Here is a 25324-nt window from a genome sequence, read left to right on the forward strand (position 1 = left end):
CCTTTCAAGTCCTTGTATGTGTATCAGGCATTGCTTCTTATTACACAGAAATCCTTGGAAACACAAGGTGATAATGAGATTGTTTAGCTGGAAACCTTGGTGATTTTATATTTCTGAGAGAGTCTGTATGTGGAATATTGAAGTAAAAACAGGATTGTCTATAACTTAGTTTTCTTTGTTCATGAACAAAGTTTCATATAGAATTAAATGGCAAATGATGTACTAATAATTATTCAATCAAAGACAATAAAAAATTAAGAAAATTCACAGTATGATTCAGAAATAATCAGAAGATGAAAGAAAAAATTGCCTGATGCAAAAGATTCAAAAAAATAAATCATATTTTAATTTGCTTTAAAATGTATTACTGGCTATGATACTATAGTTGGAATGACTTTGAATTTGAAAGCCTTACGCTTCAACCTTTTTGTTTTTATTAAACTTCCTATTATGAGTATCTTTGAGTTAATAATTAATATTGAATTATTAATAGTATTAATAACATCTCATTCTACTAGAAGAATCTTTCTGGATTTGACCATCTTCAGGTTATGGGAAGATGCTGACTGAAAGTTTTGGAAGTTAAAATACATACATCTGGAGAATATTCCAGCTTGAGGGAAACTAAATTAAAAAGTATGTAGTTTAGCAATATGTACAACATGCCACAATTACACTGAAAACTTTTTATTTTACTATTTATTACTGCAATTTATATACTGCTCAGTTTCAAAAAGCTCCAAGTAGTTTACAAATTAATATTTTCAAACCTGGCAAATTTAAGTGATGTGTATTTCAACTTCTAGAATTATCCTACCAGCAGTCAGTTGAAGTACACACATCTTAAAGTTGCCAAGTTTGAAAAATACTACACCAGGTGAATCCTATAAAATAAGCTCATGAATTCTTTGAACTGAGTCTTTCAGAATTCATATAATCATCTGTTTCCAAAGTCAATTGAATTCAAATAATCAACTTAGTAAATTCATACAATTCTCTAAAATTGTATCATGATCATCACTAGTTTCAGTAAGTATTCTCCAAAATACAAACGTAATACAAATTGTCGTTGATTTTTAGTGAATACAAATTTCACACTTACAACTATTGCATCATCCCAGGGTCATGAGATCACAATTAGGATGCTTGTTATTTGATGTGTATTTATGACAGTTGCATTGTCCCATAAATACACACCACCTACCAAGTGCCCTAATTATGATGTAATGACACTGGGATAATGCAATGGTTGTAAATGTGAAATGTGGTAACCATTTTAACAATTAAAATCAATAGGGGAAGCCAGATTCACTTAATGATTACATGATTTGTAAAATGGGGAAAAACTCACTTAACAACTGCCTTGCTCAGCTACAGAAATTTTGGGTTCAGTTATGAACTTAAATCATCTGTAGCTTTAAATGTTCATCTATCATGTTAAAATGAAATTAGAACAAAAAGTAAAATACTAGCACCAGCACATATTATTTCAAAAGTTACATTACACATACATTTCTCTGTTTAAAAAAAAAACATCAAAATCAAATGATTCCTGTTCTAATATGGAACTATTGCAGATGACGATAGATGAAAAATGAGCTATAGCTAGAAAGAGGGCCATAGGAACATAGGGGCACTGTTAAAAACAAATGCTTTTGGAAAATTGCACCCTGTATGTAGTAGTTTCAAAACAAACTGTGTCAGACATATGAAGGATAAAAACTTTTTAAAGCATAGCAGGAAATTTTAACTACATTTAAAGGACATAAAATTGCTGCTTAATGAATTTGCACTTATACCTGAGCCTTCAATAATGTTTGTTTTTAGTTACAAACAAACATCTTCACTAACTGTAGGCTCTTCAACAAAATATTGGAATTAGACATGTTTATTATCATCCAATTTATAACTAGTCTAACATTGCAAACAATTTTACAGCTTTTAAAACTGTATATTGTTAGCTAAAATGCTTCCTAATTAAGCAATTTAACTGAAAATACTTAGTTCTATATTACAGAAAATCCTAACAATACAAGATGCAAAATGCTTTATTTCAACAGATAACCATAAAAATGGCTGATGAAATGAGAGCCATAGAATGGTCTTTGTAGTACCAACATGGGCTTTGTCAAATGTACTTACTAATATACTTATTTTGTATTTTAATTCAACTTATTCTTCTTTTTAAATGATGTTAATAGTTTGACTGATAACTTCTAACATTCTTAAATTAAAAGTTAGAAAACTGTCTTTGTTCCACAGGTCAGGATAAGATATCCAGTATTTATCTTCTTATAAGAGAGCTTGTTAGCACTAATTGATATTTGGTTTCTCTCTCCAAGAACTTCAAATAATCTTATGACTTTCCCCCCCTCATTAACATCCTAAATTTTACATCACTGCTTTTCTCAAAATTCATTTAAATGAGCAGGTATGATATTAAAGACTGCAAATATGTAACACTTTTGACCCAAGGTAACTGATTTTCTATGAAAAGAAGGGGTTACTTTTGTCCTGTCCAGTCAACTTTTCTCTTGTATTTTCTTTGATGTGTTAACTAAGAGGGACTGAAAACTGAGAAGCAGGGTTCCCTCTTTGAATGAGAGGAATCCTTTTTAGTCAGAATGTTCTGAATAAATAAATCATAATAAAATATATTCCTATCATTTTTTCATTAGAAAATATGCATGCCGAAACACAAGTAAATATAGGAAACCATGTCTATAACCCATAACCATACATGTAACTGTTATAAACCATAGGTTTTCTTGTGAAAACCACCTCAAGTGAAAACCACGGTTTTCTACTTAATTTGGTAGTTAAGAGTTCTTTTTTTAAAACCAGAAAACTGTCCATCCGAACTTGCTTTATGTATTCTGTTATTACTTCAGGTATTACCTTGTGTGGTTCTTCTACTTCGGTAATATATCATCTAACATCTTATATCTACATAGGTTACAGACTGTGTAAATAAATAAGAGTCTGAATATGAATCAATATCAACACATGAAAGTTAGTCAATGTGGAGTTTAGAATTATTTTTATAAAAGATTAATAGTTCTTATTTTTTGTATTTTCATCTTTTCCTTCAAACAGCAATAAAATATATAATTCTTCTTTTACTAGCACAGGTGAAATACAGATTGTATTTATCACCCTAAAAATTAATTCTTGACACTGCCAAAATGTGTATCTTTTATCCCAAAAAATTATTAGGAAGATTTTCTAGATTATTGGTATAAAAAATGTGGTTTATCAAATTCTCAAGTTTCACTGAATTTTCCAAATTTCTCATGATCACTGAACATTGCAATTATCAACATTCACTGTTCTTACAGAAATAAAAGACAACTGTTTTCCCTATTTAAAAAAAATAGATATATGCTGATACAGCATTATAAAATTGTTGATTGAAAGATGGTCTTATTGACATGGAATATGAAACATTTTCATTTCTGTTTTAATAGTATTGCATACTAATAAAGACACAATGAAAATATTCAAGAGCAAAATGCTTTTTCAAGCTGTACTAACTAAATACTGTCACAATAAGAAACAAAATATACAAGAAATTTCTCCTAACTTTATGTCCAAAGTTGATTCAAATGAGAAACACATTTTCAGTTTGTTATCCTCAGATAATTCGGCCAATCTACAGATTCCTAAACAGCCTATAGAAATGTTGATGCAATAAATAGTAACGGAACACTGCTATAATTTCCAACCTGGGTCAAAACTCAGCAGGAACTCTCCTTGTCAATTTTTATTCCCACTTCCTCAAAAGAGATTTACCTTTCCATTTTCTTGATCAGTACAGCCCTGAAGATTTGCTCCTGAATTATCTTCTCATTCTTATTAGATGGCTGCAGAAAAGGATAGATAGCAGCCAAGCGAAAGCCCTGATAGTAGAAGTCTTGCAGTTTAAGTGGAAGATCACGTAAAGAAGACAGCTTGATTATTGCTGATCTTCGTAACTCCGCTGGAACAAAAAGGTAGATTTATCAATAAACTTGAATTATTCTCTACAATTATTAATATTTTAAACCTGTACAAGTATTTTAATCAGTACAGAAAACTCAAAAAATTGCCACATTGTGAAATACAATAGCCCCCATTGATATAAAGGTAAAGGTTCCCCTCACACATATATGCTAGTTGTTTCTGACTCTAGGAGATGGTGGTCATCTCCGTTTCAAAGTCAAAGAGGCAGCACTGTCCAAAGATGTCTGCATGGTCATGTGGCCAGCATGACTAAATGCCAAAGGTGCATGGAATGCTGTTACCTTCCCACCAAATGTGGTCCCTATTTTTCTACTTGCATTTTTACATGCTTTCGAACTGCTAGGTTGGCAGAAGCTGGGACAAGTAACAGGATCTCACTCCATTACGCAACACTAGCGATTCCAACCGCCGACCTCTCTGATTGACAAGCTCAGCATCTTAGCCACTGAACCACTGAGTCCCACTGATATAAGCTGATCTTAAAAATAGAAAATAGTAACATTTTCAGTGATCCAATTTTTAAAACCACATACTGAAATAAAATACCCCAGCACTGAAATTTAAAATATCTGCTGTTGATATCAACAAATAAAATTGATAAACATCATGAAGTACCATGTCACATTCTGTGTGAGCATATAAAACAGCTGTTGTGGCAATGTAATGGGCAATGCTGAAGCAAGCTTACGGATGACAATAGACTCCATTAGGTAAGAGCACCATTTCTCTCTCTGACCTGCGTTTTCTCTTTTTTCTGATACCCTGTTCTTTTTTTCCGGGCTGCAAAGAACAGACATATAACATCTTGGAAATTAACTAAGGGTTCAATGGAATTGGAGAACATGTTATTTATATTACTCACTCAATTGCTAAAAATTTAAACTACAGAATGTCACCAATTTCCCTCTACTGTGATAAGAAAGCTTCAGCCTATTTCTAGATTTCACCCTTCAATAAAAAGATCTCCAAATTGGACCACTAAAAGTTGGTAGAAAAACAGCTGGTTTTCATACTAAAAACTACAGAAAAAATGCCTGGTAAAAATTTGCTAATTTGTCTGGGCAACCCTAAATGATCCCCACAGAATCTTATGATTGTGGCAGATATAATTATTAACATATTTTACATGTTATTCAATATATGTGAAAAAAGCAATCCCACGCTTTAGGAATTCTGAAAGACACCAAATATATTTCACAAAATTGTATTATCTTTGATACAATATCTAAGTTCAATCTGACACAAATCATAATTTTTCAGCCAACTAACTGAAATCCTGCTAGTGCCTGAGCTCCCTTTATGATTTGGAGTAGGATCTTATATTGAAGGGGAAAGGGATTTGCAGTAAAAGTCTATTATGGAATGGCTGCCACCAGATTGTAAACAGTGCCCAGTCGACCTGCGCCCACATAAAGTCTCAACGACTTCATTTATCAACAAGTTTAATTGCAGTGCAATTAAAATTGTTCTGATCATGCACAGAACTGAAAAACAAGATATCGGTTCGGCCAAACCGGTAGGAACCCACTACTGGTTTGCTCCTCTAACCATAGAAGAAACATGTAAGCGCAGAATGTATATACATATATATATATAGCTTCCTCCCATAATTGGGGCATACCAGGGTTGTGACACACACACACACACACACACACACACACACACACACATAATATATATATATATATATATATATATATATATATATATATATATATATATATATATATATAGTGTCACAACCCCTGGTGTGTGTGTGTGTGTGTGTGTGTGTGCGTGTATATATTATATTATATAGTTGTGACTTTAAATATATACCTCTCACCCTGGCTGGCTGATAAGGAGTCGAGCTCTGTAGCTCATGGTTAACACATCTGCCTAAGAGGCAATAGAGCACAGGTTCGATTCCCAACAAGGGTGTGGCTAGCTGATGAGAGCTAAATAGCTTGAAATAGATCTATACTAGTCTCCCTTTATTTATTTATCAGCATAAATATAATAAATGTAACAAAAAGGCAACAGTAAAAAATATTGGGTCTCTGTCTGGATGGTCTCTTGTGATGAGCCGAAGACAGAGAGTGGAAGTGTGACCTTCCTCCCATATTTGGGCATACCAGGGGTTGTGACTTTAAATATATACCTCTCACCCTGGCTGGCTGATAAGGAGTGGAGCTCTGTAGCTCATGGTTAACACATCTGCCTAAGAGGCAATAGAGCACAGGTTCGATTCCCAACAAGGGTGTGGCTAGCTGATGAGAGCTAAATAGCTTGAAATAGATCTATACTAGTCTCCCTTTATTTATTTATCAGCATAAATGTAACATATATATATATATAGATAGATAGATAGATAGATAGATAGACAGACAGACAGACAGACAGACAGATAGTGTCACAACCCCTGGTGTGTGTGTGTGTGTGTGTGTGTGTACATATATACATATACATATACATACATACATACATACATACATACATACATACATACATACATATATATATATATATATATATATATATATATATATATATATATATAGTGTCACAACCCCTGGTATGCCCCAATTATGGGAGGAAGCTAACTGCTTCCATTATCTGTCTATCGGCTCGTCACAAGAGTCCATCACGACAGAAACCCAATATTTTTACTGTTGCCTTTGTTACATTTGTTGTATTTGTGCTGATGTATATATGTATATATGTATATATGTATATATGTATATATGTATATATGTATATATGTATATATGTATATATGTATATATGTATATATGTATATATGTATAATTTCATATATAATTTCATATATAATTTCAAACCATGCTTCAGGCATCACCTACTGGTTAGAATATTGTATGTATATAAACAATAAACTTCACCCAAGCTTGCAATCAAAGGGGATTTATCAAATGCCATGTCAACAGTCTGTAATATTTGGAGAAAGGTGTGCATGGCCTTAGGAAGGTCTAGAGTAGCCAGCAGCTACCTCATATAAAAGTTAGGCTAGTGTGCTTTATCAGCACTGGAAGGAACACACCAAAAGTCAGCTGGGCATAGCAGGGTGTGTGAAGTAAAGGGCAATGAGAATGGCTGGAACTTAATAATGGGGTGCAGAGCTCGCTGGCTGCAACAAAGGGCTCGGGGTAATACTTTAGCAGCAATGCCAGTGGCATTGGCACTGAATTAGAAGCCCGAAGACAGTGGCAGCTGGTTATGACTGCTGAAGGCCCAACTACATTAGCCCCAATGTTACCATTTCAAGGAATGTCACTGTGAAGAGTGAACAATAGGTCAGAGATGGAGTGGGGAGAAAAATGGAGGAGGTTGTTGAAGCACCCCTGTGATTGTACGTGTGAGTAAGCCACCAAATGTCCAAATTTTTATCACATGATTGGACAGCTGCTGCAATAAACGTTAACTTCAGGGACTGGGTCTAAGTACCATTCATTCAGCATTGCTGTAACTTCAAATGGCAACTGAATGAATGGTTGTTAAGCAAGAATTGCCTATGAGTTCTTTTGTATTGTAACTGTATAGCAGCCATCAGAAAAATATTGTATAGACAGACCTAAGCTATTATAATGAAAGTTAGAAATAATGAAACCCTGGAACTACCAATTAAATGCTACCTCATGTGAATCAGGGACCATTTTTAGAAATAAAATAAGCCAAAATGTTTCTCGTATCACATACAACGGTTTTGTGAATAGATGTTGTTATAAAAGTAATTATCAATGCTTATATTTTCTTCACTTTGTTTCCAGGTTTTTTTTTTTTTAAAGAAGTGAAACTAACAGAGTTTCACTTCTTTTTTGTTACATATTAATGATTTTTTAAATGCTTGTAAAACTTCAAATAAATTGTTTAAGTATATATGATGGTGCCATCCTGCTAAAATTAACAATGCTTTAGGGAGATCACAGTGTACGTCCCTAACACAGAATCTTATATGAAAAGGGAAAGGAACAGTGCAAATGTAGCCATAAAATTGAATGCCAAGAGAATTCACATTTCATTGTGAAGATTCTTTAATTTTATTACCTTGCTCCTACAACCTAAAATGTTCAGATATAGCTCCTATTTATTGGTCAACGAATCTATCCAAATATGGTCATCAAATTCTAATTTTTAATATAATTAAATTGTCAAATAAAATTTAGAATTTGCTTTGGATTGGATAATACAGGGTTTCTGATGAGAAAGAAGAATAATCTCCATATAACTTCCAAGCCTCAATACGAGTTTCTAAAATTTGTATTTGTCCCTCCCCATGAAAAGCTGTGCAGAGCCGTAGAGTGGTAGATACATACTCTAAACCTCAGCCAAACGTCAGGTTTTTTAAAACTTATAATAATATTGATTATAAAAACAATGTTTCAATTTTCTTTTCTCACCTGTGCCAGAAAAAATAAATGCCCCAGCACTTTAAGAAGATGTTGGATAGCCATTTGTCTGGAATGGTATAGGGTTTCCTGCCTAGGCAGAGGGTTGGATTAGAAGACCTCCAAGGTCCCTTCCAACTCTGCTATTGTATTGTATTATAAATAATTTAGATAAAGATTTTATTAACAACAGCTAAATTTCTTTCTCTCCCTGCTTACCCCATGAATACTTTGGTATAAAAATATTGATAAGAAAAGATACATTGGTAGTTTAATTAATAAAGGAGAATATCTGTAGCTCAGGGTTAAGGAGAAGAGTCCTCTGTGCTCTCCAAGCTTGGTTGTTTTCTTTCATTACCCAAACTAGTAACATCATTAGTTCTAGTAGGGAGTGGGGTTTGCTCTCAGTTTATATTCTAATAGCTTGCTCTGGGGTAGTTGTAGAGGTTCTTTGGTTGGACTGTTTACTGTTAACTTGTTTGGCAACCAAACAAGCCAATACAGCACAACCAACACAATCTCTAAAAATAATAACATTGCCATACATCAAGAATTTCTCAGAAATTGTGAACTAATGTGGGTCGTCTGCAAGTAAATGACCAAGCTTAGAGAAAACCAAGAAAACCTTGGTATTTTAATTATCAGTTTGCATATTACACAGTGATCTGAGCCAAAAGAGAAAGTAAATGGTAATTGTAACAATTTATTCACAACTTCTGGAAGCAATTTGTTCCACTGATTAATTGTTCTGTCAGGAAATGTCTCCTCAGTTCTAAGTTGCTCCTCTCCTTGATTAGTTTCCACCCACTGCTTCTTGTTCTACCCTCAGGTGCCCTGGAGAATAGTTTGATTCCCTCTTCTTTGTAGCAACCCCTGAGATATTGGAACACTGCTATCATGTCTCCCCTGGTTCTTCTTTTCATTAAACTAGACATACCCAGTTCCTGCAACCGTTCTTCATATGTTTTAGTCTCCAGTCCCCTAATGTTGCTCTTCTCTGCACTCTTTCTATAGTCTCCACATCTTTTTTACATTGTGGCGACCAAACCTGGATGCAGTATTCCAAGTGTGGCCTTACCAAGGCATTATAAAATGGTATTAACACTTCACGTGATCTTGATTCTATTCCCAAGGAACTGGGAAAGACCCCTTGCAGGGTAGGGCAGAATAATTTGTTCAGTATCTGCAGGATAAAATCACTCAGATCTGGACAGGCTTGGACTCTGACTGGGTAGATTCGGGCAAGTCGACGGGGATGAATCTTGTGGACTATCTGGGATGAGTTTGACCCTGTGACCCCCAAGGGCATGGACAGGATTATGGGGAGACGCAGTGCTGCCACTTGTGTGCTGGACCCGTGTCCCTCTTGGTTAGTTTCGGCTTCCCGGGAGGTGACACGAGGCTGGCTCCAGGCAATTACCAACGCTTCATTGAGAGAGGGGTTCTTTCCCACCGCCTTGAAGGAGGCAGTGGTGAGGCCCCTCCTCAAGAAGTCTTCCCTGGACCCAGCTTCTTTAGCCAACTATCATCCGGTCTCCAACCTTCACTTTGTAGCGAAGGTTGTTGAGAGTGTGGTAGCACATCAGCTTCCCCGGTTCCTGGATGAAGCTGTCTACCTGGATCTGTTTCAGTCGGGTTTCAGGCTCGGATACAGCACGGAGACGGCATTGGTCGCATTGGTCGATGATCTCTGGCGGGCCCGGGACAGGGGCTGCTCCTCCGTCCTGGTCTTATTAGACCTCTCAGCGACTTTCGACACCATCGACCATGGTATTCTACTGTGACGACTTGGGGGGGTTGGGAGTGGGGGCACTGTTTTATGGTGGTTCTCCTCCTACCTGTCAGATCGGTCGCAGTTTGTGTTGACTGGAGGGCAGGGATTGACCCCGAGGCACGTCACTTGTGGGGTGCCCCAGAGGTCAGTTCTCTCACCCCTCCTGTTCAACATATATATGAAACCACTGGGTGAGATCATCTGTGGTTTGGGGGTACGGTATCAATATGCTAATGATACCCAACTTTTCATCTCTACCCAAACCACCCAAACGATGCCCTCGACGTGATGGCCCAATGCCTGGAGGCTATGCAGATATGGATGGGGAGGAACAGGCTCAAGCTCAATCCCTCCAAGACTGAGTTGCTGTGGTTTCCATCATCCCAATTTGTGCATCTTGTTCCATCTTTGATGATAGGGGGAGAAATTTTAGCCCCCTCTGAGAGGGCCCGCATTCTGGGTGTCCTCCTGGATACGCGGCTTAGTTTAGAAGAACACCTGACGGCTGTGACCAGGGGGGCCTTTTACCAGGTTCGCCTGGTACGTCAGTTGCGCCCTTTCCTGGATCGGGATGCTCTGTGCACAGTCACTCATGCCCTCGTCCTTTCTCGCCTGGACTACCGTAACACTCTCTACATGGGGCTGCCCTTGAAGAGCACCTGGAGGCTTCAACTGATCCAGAATGCTGCTGCACGGGTTATCATGGGGGCACCTAAGTGCTCCCATGTTACACCCCTTTTAGGTGGCCTGCACTGGTGGCCAGTTGTCTTCCAGGTGCAATTCAAGGTACTAATTATGATCTTTAACACGCTCCATGGCTTAGGCCCAGGATACCTGTGAGATCACCTACTGCCACCAGTAGCCTCCCACCGTCCAGTGCGATCCCACAGAGTTGGCCTCCTTAGGGTGCCGTCGGCCAGACAGTGTCAGCTAGCGACCCCCAGGGGGAGAGCCTTCTCTGTGGGAGCGCCTTCCCTCTGGAATGAGCTGCCCCCGGAGCTTCGTATAATCCCCGACCTCTGGTCCTTCCGACGCGCCCTAAAAAGTTGGCTTTTCCAGCAAGCCAGCCTGGCCTGAACAAAACAAAATAAATTATTGATCATTCTTAATTTTAATCATTTTTTAAAAAAGTTATTGTTAATCCTAATTGGTTGGTTTGGGATATTATATTTAATTTTTTTTTTTAACTTTTGTAATATGTGTTTTTTTAATGTTGTACACCACCCTAAGTCCTTGGGAGAAGGGTGGCATATAAATCCAATAAACCAACCAACCAACCAACCAACCAACCAACCAACCCTTTGTTTATGTAGCCTACAACTGTGTTGGCTTTTTTGGCAGCTGCTGCACATGGCTGGCTCATATTTAAATGGTTGTCCACTAGGACTCCAAGATCCCTCTCACATTTATTACTATTGAGCAAGGTACCACCTATACTGTGCCTGTGCATTTCGTTTTTCTTGCCTAAATGTAGAATCTTATTCTTTTCACCATTGAATTTCATTTTATTAGATAATGCCCAATGTTCAAATGTTCAAAGCTATGACTGAAAGCTACCCATAAAGCAGAAACTTCTTGAAAGTGAGAACAATAAGTCAGTGGAACAGCTTGCCTCCCAGAGTTGTGAGTGCCCCATCCTTGGTGGTTTTCAAGAAAAGATTGAGCAACTATTTGTCTGGGATGGAATAAGATCTCCTGCCTTGAGCAGGGGTTATACTAGAAGATGTCCAAGATCCCTCCCAGGCCTATGATTCTATGCCAATCTCCATGTACTTGGTATAGGTCATTTTTCAATGCTACCCTATTAGAGAGAGATAGTAGGCAATTTTTGAAACATATCACATATTATCCTCCTATTCTATTTTTCTTCAACTCTCAAGGTGACCAATAACAATAATCAATACAACATACAAATACGCTTGAAAATAGTCCAACCACTAGCTCTCTGCTATACAAAGTTAACTTGTGTAATAAGTTACATCTTCAAAATCTTTTATTAATTTCAACAAATCCAATATGTTATAGAAGAATTCTACTATATTACCATTTCTGGAACAGTAAAAGGCCATTGTTTATTACCAGCTAAGCAGCTGAAATTTTAAATCAGGAATGAGCAGTCCATAATCAGCACCTGCCCTCCAAATCTTTTTTGTGGTTCACAAAGGCCTTGAAACTGCACAGTGTATATAAGAGCAAACCAGGGACAAATTGATTTTAGCAGTGAACAAGACTTAAAATAGTGCAAGATAAGATAAACTTAAAAGCCTCAAATTGAATGCATCACCTGGTGACTTGTGGACGTGACCCGTCAAATCCGCACTCGACTAAGCCGCGCCCGATTAAACCGCGTCACTGACGTCATCAACAGGGCGACAACAGCCAGCGCGGAGAAAGAAGGGCACTTTAAATCCTCGCAGAAGGATACCATGGTGCACCAGTTGCGTCTCTACCTGAACCGGGAGGCGCTCACAACAGTCACTCGTGTCCTTGTGACCTCTAGACTGGACTACTGCAACGTGCTCTACATGGGGCAGCCCTTGAAGAGCATTCGGAGACTTCAGCTTGTCCAGAATGCAGCCACGCGAGCGATCGTGGGTGCACCTCGGTTCACCCACGAAACACCTATCCTCCGCGAGCTGCACTGGCTGCCTATTAGTCTTCAGATACGCTTCAAGGCGCTAGTCGTGACTTATAAAGCCCTTCATGGTATTGGACCTGGGTACTTGAGAGACCGCCTGCTGCCAATTACCTCCAATAGACCGATTAGATCCCACAGATTAGGCCTCCTCCGAATTCCATCCGCCGGCCAATGCCGGCTGGCGACTACCCGGAGGAGAGCCTTCTCTGTGGCTGCTCCGACCCTCTGGAACGAGCTCCCCGAGGAGATTCGAACCCTCACCACCCTCCAGGCCTTCCGCAAAGCCCTTAAAACCTGGCTGTTCCGACAGGCCTGGGGCTAAAGAGCTTTTGCCCCCCCTCGAATGGTATGGTTGTTGTGTGCTTTTAAATTGTGTATTGTTTTGTTCGTCTTTTTTATCCCTTATCTGTATCCCCTTCCCTGACTTGGATTGTGAGCTGCCCTGAGTCCCCTTCGGGGAAAAGGGCGGCATATAAATGCAATAAATTCAATTCAAATCAAATCAATTCAATTTGAAAGCAAGCCAATTCAACTTAAGGTAAGGGTTAGGTTTAGGGTTAGGTTTAGGGTTAGGTTAAGGGTTAGGATTAGGGTTAGGATTAGGGTTAGGTTAAGGGTTAGGTTTAGGATTAGGTTTAGGGGGGTTAGGTTTAGGTTTAGGGGTTAATTTTAGGTTTAGGGTTTACAGCGTGCTTCTGTCTCCGCGCTGTTGTCGCCCTGTTGATGACGTCAGCTACGCAGTTTAGTCGGACGTGGTTTAGTCGAGCACAGTTTTGTGGTGGAACCACTTGTGGACATATCCACAAATTGTGGAAGTACAAACCATATCTGCCATTAAAGACAATCCCTGTCACACATTACTGATCTGCATACACAGACTGTCCAATTCTAAATAACTAGAGATAACATTTTGCTGGCCAAATCTATGCTGAATTTAAAGTGGTCTCAAATCAGAATTCAAAGGGAGGAAATTTGGAGTGGAACTCCTACTGGATTCAACATGCTAATAAATACTTAAGAGAGTTTGACTCCTCTTTTTTTCCACAACTCATGAGTCTGACTGGAAATTTTATGTGATATAACGTGGCACCTTCCATGCTTTGTCTTTTGCACTTCTAATATTGCCCTCTATTGTTCTGACATAGTCTTATTGGCAAATCATGAATTAGCATGAAGTACTTTAAAATTAAAATGGAGATTTCAGATGACAGACATTGCTTCCACTTCCATCCTCTCTAGTCAGTGCATTTTGATTTAGGACTTTACTCCAAATCACTACAATCTCATCCACTGATCTCAAATAGATCTCCGTCTTACTGTTTCAATCCAATCTACTTTGCTTAGGTCATATCCAAGAATTAGGAGTAAAACATAATTGTATTATTATTAATTTCTGTGTATGAAATAATATATAAAACTACTTGAATTTAAGCTCAAGCCAAATCTTTAAGTTTTCTATCTATGTTTAAGCATACATCTATTTTAATAAAGACCATTTTTGCTCCTGTCCATTTGAAGGGGGGAAACAAACCTGAGTAAAATTATCTGTATAGCTGTAAACTGAAATGTTCTTGTCAGCAATTCATGCAAAATAGTACAAAGACTGCACATTTCCAAAGATCAGATACAGCTTTTTTTTCTCCTCGAGGAAAGAAATATCTTAGAAGGCAATGGAAAACTCTCATTAGCTTCTCATATGAACTGTATCTTTGATCATTACGCTGAAATTTGACAGGTGTGCCAAGCAACAAACTTCTCACCAGGTTCTCATAATAGTCATTGTACAAAGTTCAATTCAAATAACAGGGAGCATTCACATATTAAAAAGATTAAGACATTCCAATATGGAAAAGTCCCATAGATGTCACATATTTACAAATAAAAATATCAAAAGAAATTAATCTGAAAATTATGAATAAAGTACGAAGTCTAGAAATTAAACTGAAAGAATCTTGAATAGTTAAGGGATGATGCAGATAATAATGAAAAAAGAATAAAAATCAGTCTGCTTCTGATACATTTTGCTAGCTAAATTTGCAACTGTTTTCTTATCTAAGAATAACAAAGAATGTTATCGTATGAATTAATTTGTTACCTCCCATCATACTGTTTATTAAAATGCAAAACAAACTGACCTCTACTTGTACTCTGCATCTTAAAAAGAAAAAAGAAAGAAAAGAGAAGAGGGAAAGAATAGCACAATAAGTGGTCTCTTGTTAAGCTGCTGTTATGTGAAGTTTGGAACTGTTTCAGAATAATTTTTATTTTGGTACTGTATTGTGTTTATTTCAGAAAGCTGTGCTCAGAAAGAGCATCTGTCTTTTCTCTGTAGCTTTGGTTCTTTTTTTAACCAGCTGGGTTGACTGCCTTGATGAAGCTTTTCAAATGATCAATAGCTAAAATTAAAACATATTTGCAAGATTATTTTCATTGTTCTTCGCCACATGTTCACTGAATAAAATGCTTCATTATTGTCTGACTTTTTGTTATCAAGCTGCACCCTTTACACTTCCTGTCAGTTTTGCTATCATCAATTCGCTGAGAGAGTGGGTGGCATGACAGATAAGTGAGTATTAGATAGTAAGCAATCTTTAGAAACAATCACCCATGCATTACTTTACATGTTTGCTTATCATTTTGAAATTATATTTTTGTAAGCAATGTAATGTAAAATATTGTATTTTTGTGATATCACATTTCAGGGGCTTGTTAGTCAAATTATAATATGACAAACAATGGAAATGAAATAACATCATGGTATGAAACCAGTTCCAATTACATAAGAAAAACTGCAATGTCTTTAAAATCTAGGGCATTTAGTACCACAATTAATATATATTGTAAACATCTTAAAAATGGTCTATAAAGAGATTGATGATCTTTTTTTGTGTAACTGTTTTAATTGTAATTCTAGATGTAATTAAAATTGTTGGCCACCTGTTACATACAACTGTTGTTTTACAATTTTTTACAAAGAAAATTCAAACAAGTACATACAGATGGAATATCTAATCTCAATAACAAAGGGAAAATGTTGTGTATTTGGACAAAATTACTAAAGTCTGTTTTAAGCTTATCTGAAAATCTCCACGTGCTGAAATTTATTTTCTCCCTATAAGAAGGGTTTACTGAAGATGTTCTGGCTTGAACACATACTATAAGTAAAGCAAAATGAGTTTGATACTGCCAATTTTTAAATACTTTTCTAAAACCCTGAAACTTTATTAACTATTAATTTCAAGGATAGATGTTTATGATGATGTCCATTACATGTACTATATCATTTATTTTCCAAGCTAATACCAAATATGGATTCTTTGATGCATCCTAAAATGATGTATGTTTTTGTTATTCATTCATTTTTTCAAAGATTATAATATAGAGAAGCTCATTTCAGAATATCATACAGTATAAAATAAAATTGATAAAACATGAAACTTCCAATTTGCTTTTGTTTTTTATATATATTGTGATGGTCAGTCATCTAAATATTGTGAGTAAATTAATATATTATTCTTGAGGACACAATAATTTCTAGTTGTATGTGTATTCGCTTAGCTTAAGAAGTACTACTTGAAAACAGATAATTCACACTGTTTTATTTAATCACATTGCAGTGTTGAAGTTCTTTGTTTGCATAGCTGATGTTAATTGCTTAAAATAGCATGCTTTGCAACTGAGAAATCAAAAAATGAAGCCCTATGTAAGGCATGGGAAGCAATGGTAAATTAAAATATAAAAGTAAGTTTAAAACGTAATTGAATATATTTTTTGCAGGAGGCTCAGCTTTACACAAATTGCACTATCAGATCCCAAATGCCTCAGAATGACTGTTGGCCTACCTGAACGGTCGTTCTCATGGCGCTGCGGTAGAATCCAAGCAAGGGTTAAATTCAGTCATTTTGCCCAAGGACTGAGTTGATTTTCTTAGCCACGCCTCCTCTCCTCATTGAGGACCAGTTCAAAAACAAAGGCATTGATCTGTGATGGATGTATGCACGGTGTCTCCTCCGGTTTTGTCAAAAGTGTCTTTGCTCCACGCAGCCTAATGTGATCTAGTAGAGAGGGAGTAAATCCAAGGGCGGGGTTGGACTCTCCCACAGCGCCCAGAGAACGATTGTTCAGGTAAGCCAACATGGGACATATCCAAAGCATGGGACATATCCAATAAAGTACCAGGGAGGGAAACAGAAACGTCCAAGGTGCGCAGTCACTACAACCCATTGTAACACCCTCCTCCCAAAGGAAGCCACAGCTGCGGCGTAGGAGTCACTGCGATAGTGTTTAATGAATAAGGTTGGAGACAACCATGTGGCTGCCCTACATATTTCCTCCACGAGAGCCTGTATCATCCATGCAGCTGTGGTGGCGGCACTCCTCATAGAATGAGCTATGATTCTAGGTGGTGCTGCCTTGGCCTACTGTAGGTAAGCCAACTTAATACAAGCCCTCAGCCAGTGACCGATCGTAGAAGGGGTGAATGACTGAAAGGAAACAAAGAGTGATTCAGAGTGGCAAAAACCCTCTGTCCTCTTGTATCTGCGAACTGTCCTCCAAATGTGTAGCTTGTGCTAGGTTCGTTCCTTGGGATGCTGAGGGTGAGGGCAGAAGCTAGGGAGTACCACTTCTTGAGTTCTGTGAAACATTTTGAGTTAATTTTCGGCAGAAAGGCCAGATCTAAACGGAGGGTGATATGGTCAGCATGAAAGATACACAAATCCTCATGGATCGAGAGAGCTGCCAGCTGCGACACCCTCCTGGCCGATGTAATAGCAATAAGAAAAACCATTTTCAAGGACAGGTGCCGAAGACCGATGGACCGTTATCAGCTCGAATGGAGTTTTGGTCAGGGCCCTCAGAACAAGGGAGAGGTCCCAAGGGGGAACCTGTGAACAGTAGGCGGATGTAAGTTGGAAGCCCCCTTGAGGAAGTTTTTCACCTGAGGATGCTGCCCCAAGGACACTGAAGAATGTCTAGTTAAGATAGTGGACAGGGCAGCAACTTGATGGCAAAGGGTGTTGGGGGGCAAACCCTTGTCCAACCTCTCCTGCAAGAAGTCTAGCAGCTATGGAAGGTAGCTGAGGCCACGACAATGTCATGAATTCAGTACCAGGTAACGAAGGCAGCCCAGGTGGCATCATCAATTTGAGTCGTGGAAGGTCGACGTGATGCTTGTATGGTATGAATGACCTTGTCAGACAGATTGTATTTCCTCAGGAGTTCCCCCTCAAGGGCCAGATGGCCAACTGGAACCAGTTGGGATCCAGATATACTATGCCCCCCTGGCTGAGGGAGAGTAGCTCCTGAGGTATCCTCCATGGTCTGCAAATGGAGAGGCTGACCTCCTGGGCCAGGAGAACCTCTGCTTCCTCTGCTAGAATCTTCTGGACTACCTGAGGAATGAGAGGCAGCGGCGGGAAGGCATACAAGAGGCTTCTTGGCCAGCGTCAGCGTAGGGCATCGGTCCCTTCTGCTTGCGGAGTGGCATACCTTGAGAAGAACCTTGGGAGTTGAGAGTTGGATGGACTGGCGAACAGATCAATCACCGTTAGGCCGAACTTGACCATGAACTGATGGAATGTTTCTGGATGAAGACGCCATTCCATGTTGTTGATGGTTGTCTGGCTCAGCCAGTCCACCCTCACATTGTCCACTCCTGAGATGTGGTCCACTCATAGGGAGATCAGATGACATTTGGCCCACCTCTCTAACATCTCTGCTTCCGCCATGAGGACCTTGGACCTGGTATCCCCCTGACGGATTATGTGCTTATGTTGTCTGTAAGTAGCAACACATGGCGACCCACAATGTCCCTCCAAAAATGGCGCAAGGCTAGCCTGGCCACCCGTAGTTCTAACCAGTTTATGTTCTGTGCTGCCTCTCTTGCGACCACTTGCCTTGAGTCATTTGCTCCTGAAAATGAGCCCCCCATCTTTGGAGATTTGTGTTGCTCATGACTACCAGACAGTCTGGCTCTCTGAAGAGACAACCCTTCGTCACTGCTCGCAATTCCCACCAGCGAAGGGACTGTTTTACCTTCAGGGGTAGCTTGACACGCCTGGGAGAGTTGCTGGGCTTCGCCCTCTGGAGTTGCTGGGCTTCGCCCTCTGGATGAGAAGGAGGAACCATTGTAGTTCACATGTGTGCAGTCGTGCCCAGTGAACTATGTTTATGCAAGAAATCATAAGTCCCAGAAGTTGAGACAGTGACACGATGGATGCAAACTGGTTCACTCTCGCAGGCCGTGCGCAGGTTGTGAGGTTGCATCTGCGGTCCATAGACAGGAACACTCGGCAACAGTTTGAGTCTATCAGCGAAGGCGGGGCTTTTTGATGAGAACACTCCAGCACAAGCCGAGGACAAAAAAGCAAAGAAAGCCTGCCACAAGACCCACCAGACGGCCGCTTGGTCTATCAGGGCTTTCTCCTCAGCGTCATTTTTCACTAGAGCTTCGCTACTGTGGCTGAGGCAATTGAGATCTAATCTCCCTCAGCAGGCTCCAGGTGGAGGCATGACCTTAATAAAATCATTGCCGCTATAGAATACCCAGCCGACGCTTCGCTCAATGCAGCTAAGTTTGCCTCCAGGGCATTAACCTCTAATGTGACTTCATGCCATCTGCTGTGGCTCCGTCACTGGCAGGCGGACATGAAGTTAAAATGGAAGTTGGCCTCCGCCCCCTTCAAAGGCAGCCAATTATTTGGGGAACCCTTAGAAAAATTCTTATTGAAACCAAGGATAAGAGAAAAGTACTTTGTGCCACCACTAAGAAGTCAGATAAGAAGGATGGTTCATTGTTTCAGAGGCAGCCTTTTTGTCCTCGGCTTGTGCTGGAATGTTCTCATCAAAAAGCCCCTCCTTCGGATCCTGAGATGCAATCTGAAGCCTCCGACGAGGTCTCCGGGAGAAGGAGAGTTAAACTGACAGCTGGGGGGGGGGCTAAAGAAACCTCCTGCCGCCCCTGCGCTCACCAGGAGCCGCTGGACAAGCGCCCCAACGAACCTAGTCTCCGTCAGTTATGAGGAGCTGAGAAGCCCCAAAGTTCCTCTCAGCAGTGCAACAGCAATGGCGTTTAAAAGGAAATTTTCCTCCCGACTACAACTAATACAAAAATAAGGAAACTTCTAACTAACTAGGGGGAGTCCCAGTCTATTCACTCAAAAACTGAGGAACTCCCCAAAAATGCGTCCGAACTGGGCTGGACTGAGTTTTTGAACTGGTCCTCAATGAGAGGAGGTGTGGCTAAGAAAATCAACTCAGTCCTTGGGCAAATAGACTGAATTTAATCTATGCTTGGACTCTCCAAGCAATGCACAGGAGAATGTTCTATGCCTTCTTTTCAAATTATCCCCTTGGATAAATATTTAAGAGCCCCAACTCAGGTCCACCATGGAATGCGCGTGCACCTCCTGCCGACCAGCTGATTTTTTGGTCTCTGCCATGCATGTGTGGGGTGTGTGCAAAGCACATGCAGGAGATGTGCATGAATACACTGGGGGAGGCCTGTGCGGGATACTCCCCCGCGCCCTTTTTTTGTCCCAGGAGGCTTCAGGGAGATCTGCTAGGCACAAAATGGGCCACGGGGGTGTGTGTGCAGTGGGCCCCCCATGCCTCATTTTTGTCCCAGGAGGCTTCAGAGAGGCCTGCTAGATCCAAAACTGGGTGCAGGGGAGATAATGTGCGCATGCACAGAGGGGGGCAAGGAGCACAGGGGGAGCCCATGCGCATGTAGAGGAGGCAGGGTGCAGGAGTTGTTGCACGCGCATTGCATTATGGGTGTGGGATCACGTGCGCCCTTTCAGTACACAACAACAAAAAGGTTAGCCATCACTGTTATATTAGCTTCAAAGCCTTCTAAAGGCTTTTCAGAGGCAACCACATATAAAAATGAACCATAGTAGTCTAACTCAGAGATAACAAAGATACAAAAGAGTGTTTTCAGTACTAGTGATCCAGGAAAACAAAGACAAGCAGAAGACACTGACAGTTCTGGTAGTTCTGGTATCATCTGCACTGGGTGTCGGCAACTTGGGGTTCCAGAGTCGATGTGGTTCTTTTGTCCCTCTGCTGTGGCTTCCTGTCGGCTGAACCCACCACTGGCTTACCCTACCCCTCGCCCTTCCCTCCCAGTCACTCCTCAACTGGCCTGAGAAGGAAAGGGCAACAACGGGGGATGAAGACTCGTTCCATATTCCAGAGCAGGAATCTGCCCGTGTATTTGCCTCAATGTAGCCAATGCTCTGTGTCATAACGGGTTCCAGGAGAAGGAGGGGACGCAGTCTCCCCCATTGCAAAGTGTGTTAAATTTAACTGTGCTATGAAAGGGGCTTGGGGCAGGCCATGGAGGCAGCAACAGCCACAGTGAGCTGGGTCAGTGTCTCAGGGCAGAGAGCAAGTTGCACATCTTCCTGAGTGACTGAGGTGTACCCAGCACCAACAAAGGCCAGAAGAAGTGCCTACAAGATGAGTCTATTTCAGCAGGACAACGAAAGAGCTTCATTTATCTGAGAACCTGAAATAACTCTAATTAAATCATATGGTGAAAAGCACCCAAAGAAGAACATCATCAGCAAAAACAACAACAACACCCAACCCTCACCTGTTTTGGAAATTGTTCAAGAAGGAACACAGACACACACACACACACGAGAGAGACAGACAGACAGAGACATATCGGTTTCCCACAGAAAAGAAAACACAGGGAGCCACAAAACCTGCATAGGTGTGGAGGGATGGTGGTGGTAATGTGACTGGGTGGGAGTGAGTGACATCAAATTGGCCATGCCTACCCAGGTTTTGTGGCTCCCAGTCAGGGGTGGGTTTCAACCAGTACAGACCAATACGGCTGTACAGGATGGTGAAATTTAGTGTGCCTTCCCGTACTTCTTCATCAGGAGGCCCCATACTGGAATGCTCCCTCCCCTCATTCGCTCTTTCATCACCCCGCCCATCCTAACTATGATGCCAAAAAGTTCTCAGACGTTCACACACACATTCTATGCACACGCACATACTCTTCCACACTTTTAAAAACATCTGAGTGAATCCAGGAAGAGGGAAGAGGCAGGGGGGTTGGAAGTGTGTGTGCTGGGCACAGGCTGTGAGTCTTAAAAACATCTGAGTGAATCCAGGAAGAGGGAAGAGGCAGAGGGGCTGGAAGAGTTTGTGCTGTGCACAAGCTGTGAGTTTTAAAAATGTCTGAATGAATCCAGGAAGAGGGAAGAGGCAGAGGGGCTGGAAGTGTGTGTGTGTAAGGTGGTCAGTAATGTTGAAGACCGGCAAGGACAGCCATATTTTCTCTGTAAGTAGCTGTTTTATTGTTTTGGGTACTTATTTTATTCTTATTTAAGTAATAATAAAAATTTATTAAATAATACATTTCCTTTTTTCTATCTTCTTTTTGTAGGCCATTCTTTGGGGCAAAGAATGCAGTGACGTTGACTTGGGCACTCCCACCCAGTCACATGACTGCCAAGCTACTCCCACCCAGTTACATAACTTCCAAGCCACTTCCACTCAGTCACATGACTGCCAAGCCACCCCCACCCAGTTACACAATCACCAAGCCACTCCCACCCGGTCACAACCATCAAGCCACTCCCACAAAACAGGCAACATCTACAGAATAGGTTCTAAAAAAATTTGAAACCCACCACTGCTCCCAGTCTTTTCTTTTCTGTGGGAAATGGGTTCAAATGGCTTTTTGAATGTTTATACAGACCCTTGATCTGCTTCATCAGTGTACTCCCACTGATCCTATTAAACTTCTCCACAGCATTTTATACTATTGACTATAAAGGTTGGGAGTCTCTCCTGTACTTGACTCATTCTCCCACCACCACTCCAACGACTGCAAGCTCTCTTTCCCATCACATACCTATACCCTTCTTAAAGTATCCCACACCTTAGGGAGATGTTTCAGAGTGCACACAAAATTATTTGGGAACAAGGGAAGATAATTCATTTTGCATGAGCATATTGATATGAATGCATCCTATGTTTTGAGGAGCTTGGCATAGTCTACTTGCTGAAGCAGAACAAATTCTAAGTAACATTGTACAATGTATTCAGTCTGAAACGAATATAAGAATCAATGAAACCACACCCTATGGAATAAAATCTGTATTGTTTATCCAGCCAAAGCAATTACAATTTGTCTTGGTTGGTTCATTAGTGACATTCACTAAAGTTTATTCCCCCACCCCCTCTATGAGAATAATGTACATTCCTTTATTCTCAATTGGTTTACATTAACTCTTAGTCAAAATACAAGATTTCCCATCTTCTCTCAGTAGGGAAGCTGTCACCACTTGGGGAAAAAAGATTTTAACCATCTGTCTATCAAGCAGCAGTTGTGTGGGTGTTTGAGCAATTTCTCATTATTACAAGATGGTCTATCAAAATGCACATGTTGGACCTTGGCCATAAGCGCCAAACTGCAAACTTAACTAGTTGGTTATTTAAAAAAATATCCCAATTTGTATACTGTACTTCTCAAATAATACAAAAACATGTGCACGTGTCTGTGTGTTTGCATGTTTTTTTATGAACTGCTACCTCAAGTTCAGGAAGCAGCATCGCCATCTTCAATTCAATGAAACTTTGAACATGTAACCTATTGTATGTAAATTGCTAGTGATATATCTACCACAGCAGCTTTATGCTTAACCAAACATTATCATTATTATTGTTGTTATTGTTATTATTAACAACAATAATAAAATTTATATATTGTCTAACTCCTAAGGATTTTTTTACAAATAAAAATGCTTAAAAAAAGAAAAATATTATAGACAAAAATGAAGAATGAAGATGGCAAGGGTACAACAAACTGGACAAGAACAAAAATAAATCCACATATTCCCATATGTGTTTTTTACGCTTACCAAAAGCCAGGTCTTCAAAACCCTTTGAAATGCCAGCAGGGTGGAGGCTATCCAGATCATGGGGATAAGAAATAAAGTATAAGAAATAAAAGACATGGAAGCACCTCGTATAATATTGGATTGGATTACCTTGTCCAGCACTAGTAGGTTGACATGTATAACCATGGTTTGTTAACTAAGCCACTAAGTTTGTACATCTACCTATATGCAAAATAAGCGCTTACCACAGGTAACTACACTTTTACGTTCATCTGTGCATACACAGATACTGAAAAAGCTTTCCTTACAATTTGCTGATTAGCTCTTTGGAAGAACCAAGGAAACTATTCTGCTTAATTGAAAATAAAATATCATTGGCTTGATACTTTATTTCTTAGACTAATTGTAGACATAAAAAACAGTACAAACAGAATCCTGGAATACTTTCAAAAGCTGTGTAACAGAGAAAACAGGAATGGGCAGTATTAATTTCTGATAGTGAATATAGGAAAAAGATCCACTCTTCCATGCCCCGATTTACTAAATGAAGCATGCACTGAAAATCCCTAATATAAGTCATGCTCTCTTGCCCACTATGAAATTCATTTAAATCATTCTATAATCCAAATTAACTGTTACAAAAGAATTTGTACTAGATCATTTGAGAATATGTGTATATGTGTGTTCATGTGTATAGACAAATAATTTATACACACACACACACAGAGTATATTTGCTTTTTTATAATAATTCCCTATAGATTTTTCTTCCTTTTTACTATTCATAATGGATCATTTAAGCCAAGCTTCTCCAATCTGTGTGTGCTACAGATGTTTACATTACTTCAATTCCAAGAACTGTCAGCAATTGCTATGCTGAAAAAGTTGGATTTTTTGCAACTAAAAAATGCCAGCTATCAGAATGGCCGAATGCCAAAAATAATGGTTCAGTCATAACGTATTATTTCTATAAGAGCTACTTGCAGCCTCCTTTTTGTAATTTGTAATAGATAATGGTCATATCTTCAATCAGCAGCAGTTGGCAAGGGAGAGATGTAGAAATGACCTTGTGTGGATCTTCCTTCCTACTGAATTAAGAGATATCTACCCATCCCTGAGTTGGCACAAAATTAGGCCAGCATGAAATTTGCTATCAGTTTCGCTAATTTCTATATTTCATATTTCTAGCCCTGATGATTTTCTGATTATATACTTGAGGGATGTGTTAAGCAAAGTAGATGATTGTTTCCTCCTGCTTAATTTCCCTTCCTCTAGATGTCACTAGACATCACAGGTACATTCATTCCACAACAGGGCAAGAAATGTCTAACACCTTCAAGCTGATGGGCATTTCACTGTATAAATGAAAATGGAAAGTAATTCTTCAGTTCAGAGGTAAGAGGTCAATTTAATTATCATTCATTCCACTTTTGCACAATTATATGATAGCTCTACTGTACATTAAAACCACTGTTAACTTTCCATTTGGCGATTAAGGCTGCACTCATTCACTCTTTGAACTTAAGGTGAGAGGAATGAGGGTTCAACTCCTGGCCTTGTCTCCAGTGCAACCAAGAACAGGGTGGATTTGATTTAAATCAAGTCAATTTAAATCCCGATTTAAATCACTTGTAAAAAGTCTTGATTTAAACTTTAAACAGCAA

At 39.5% G+C, this 25324-nt stretch overlaps 1 protein-coding gene across 1 annotated transcript in view; it reads right to left on the reverse strand.

The window, feature by feature from the left end:
* Positions 1 to 25324, reverse strand: part of RFTN1 (raftlin, lipid raft linker 1) — a 120767-nt gene that overhangs the window by 69138 nt on the left and 26305 nt on the right. The window contains exon 3 of the mRNA XM_032237353.1: positions 3793 to 3979. Coding sequence (XP_032093244.1) covers positions 3793 to 3979 — 187 coding nt within the window. The remainder of the gene's footprint in view (positions 1 to 3792; positions 3980 to 25324) is intronic.

Source organism: Thamnophis elegans, chromosome Z, assembly GCF_009769535.1.
Source record: "Thamnophis elegans isolate rThaEle1 chromosome Z, rThaEle1.pri, whole genome shotgun sequence".
In the NCBI taxonomy this organism is placed as follows: Eukaryota; Metazoa; Chordata; class Lepidosauria; order Squamata; family Colubridae; genus Thamnophis; species Thamnophis elegans.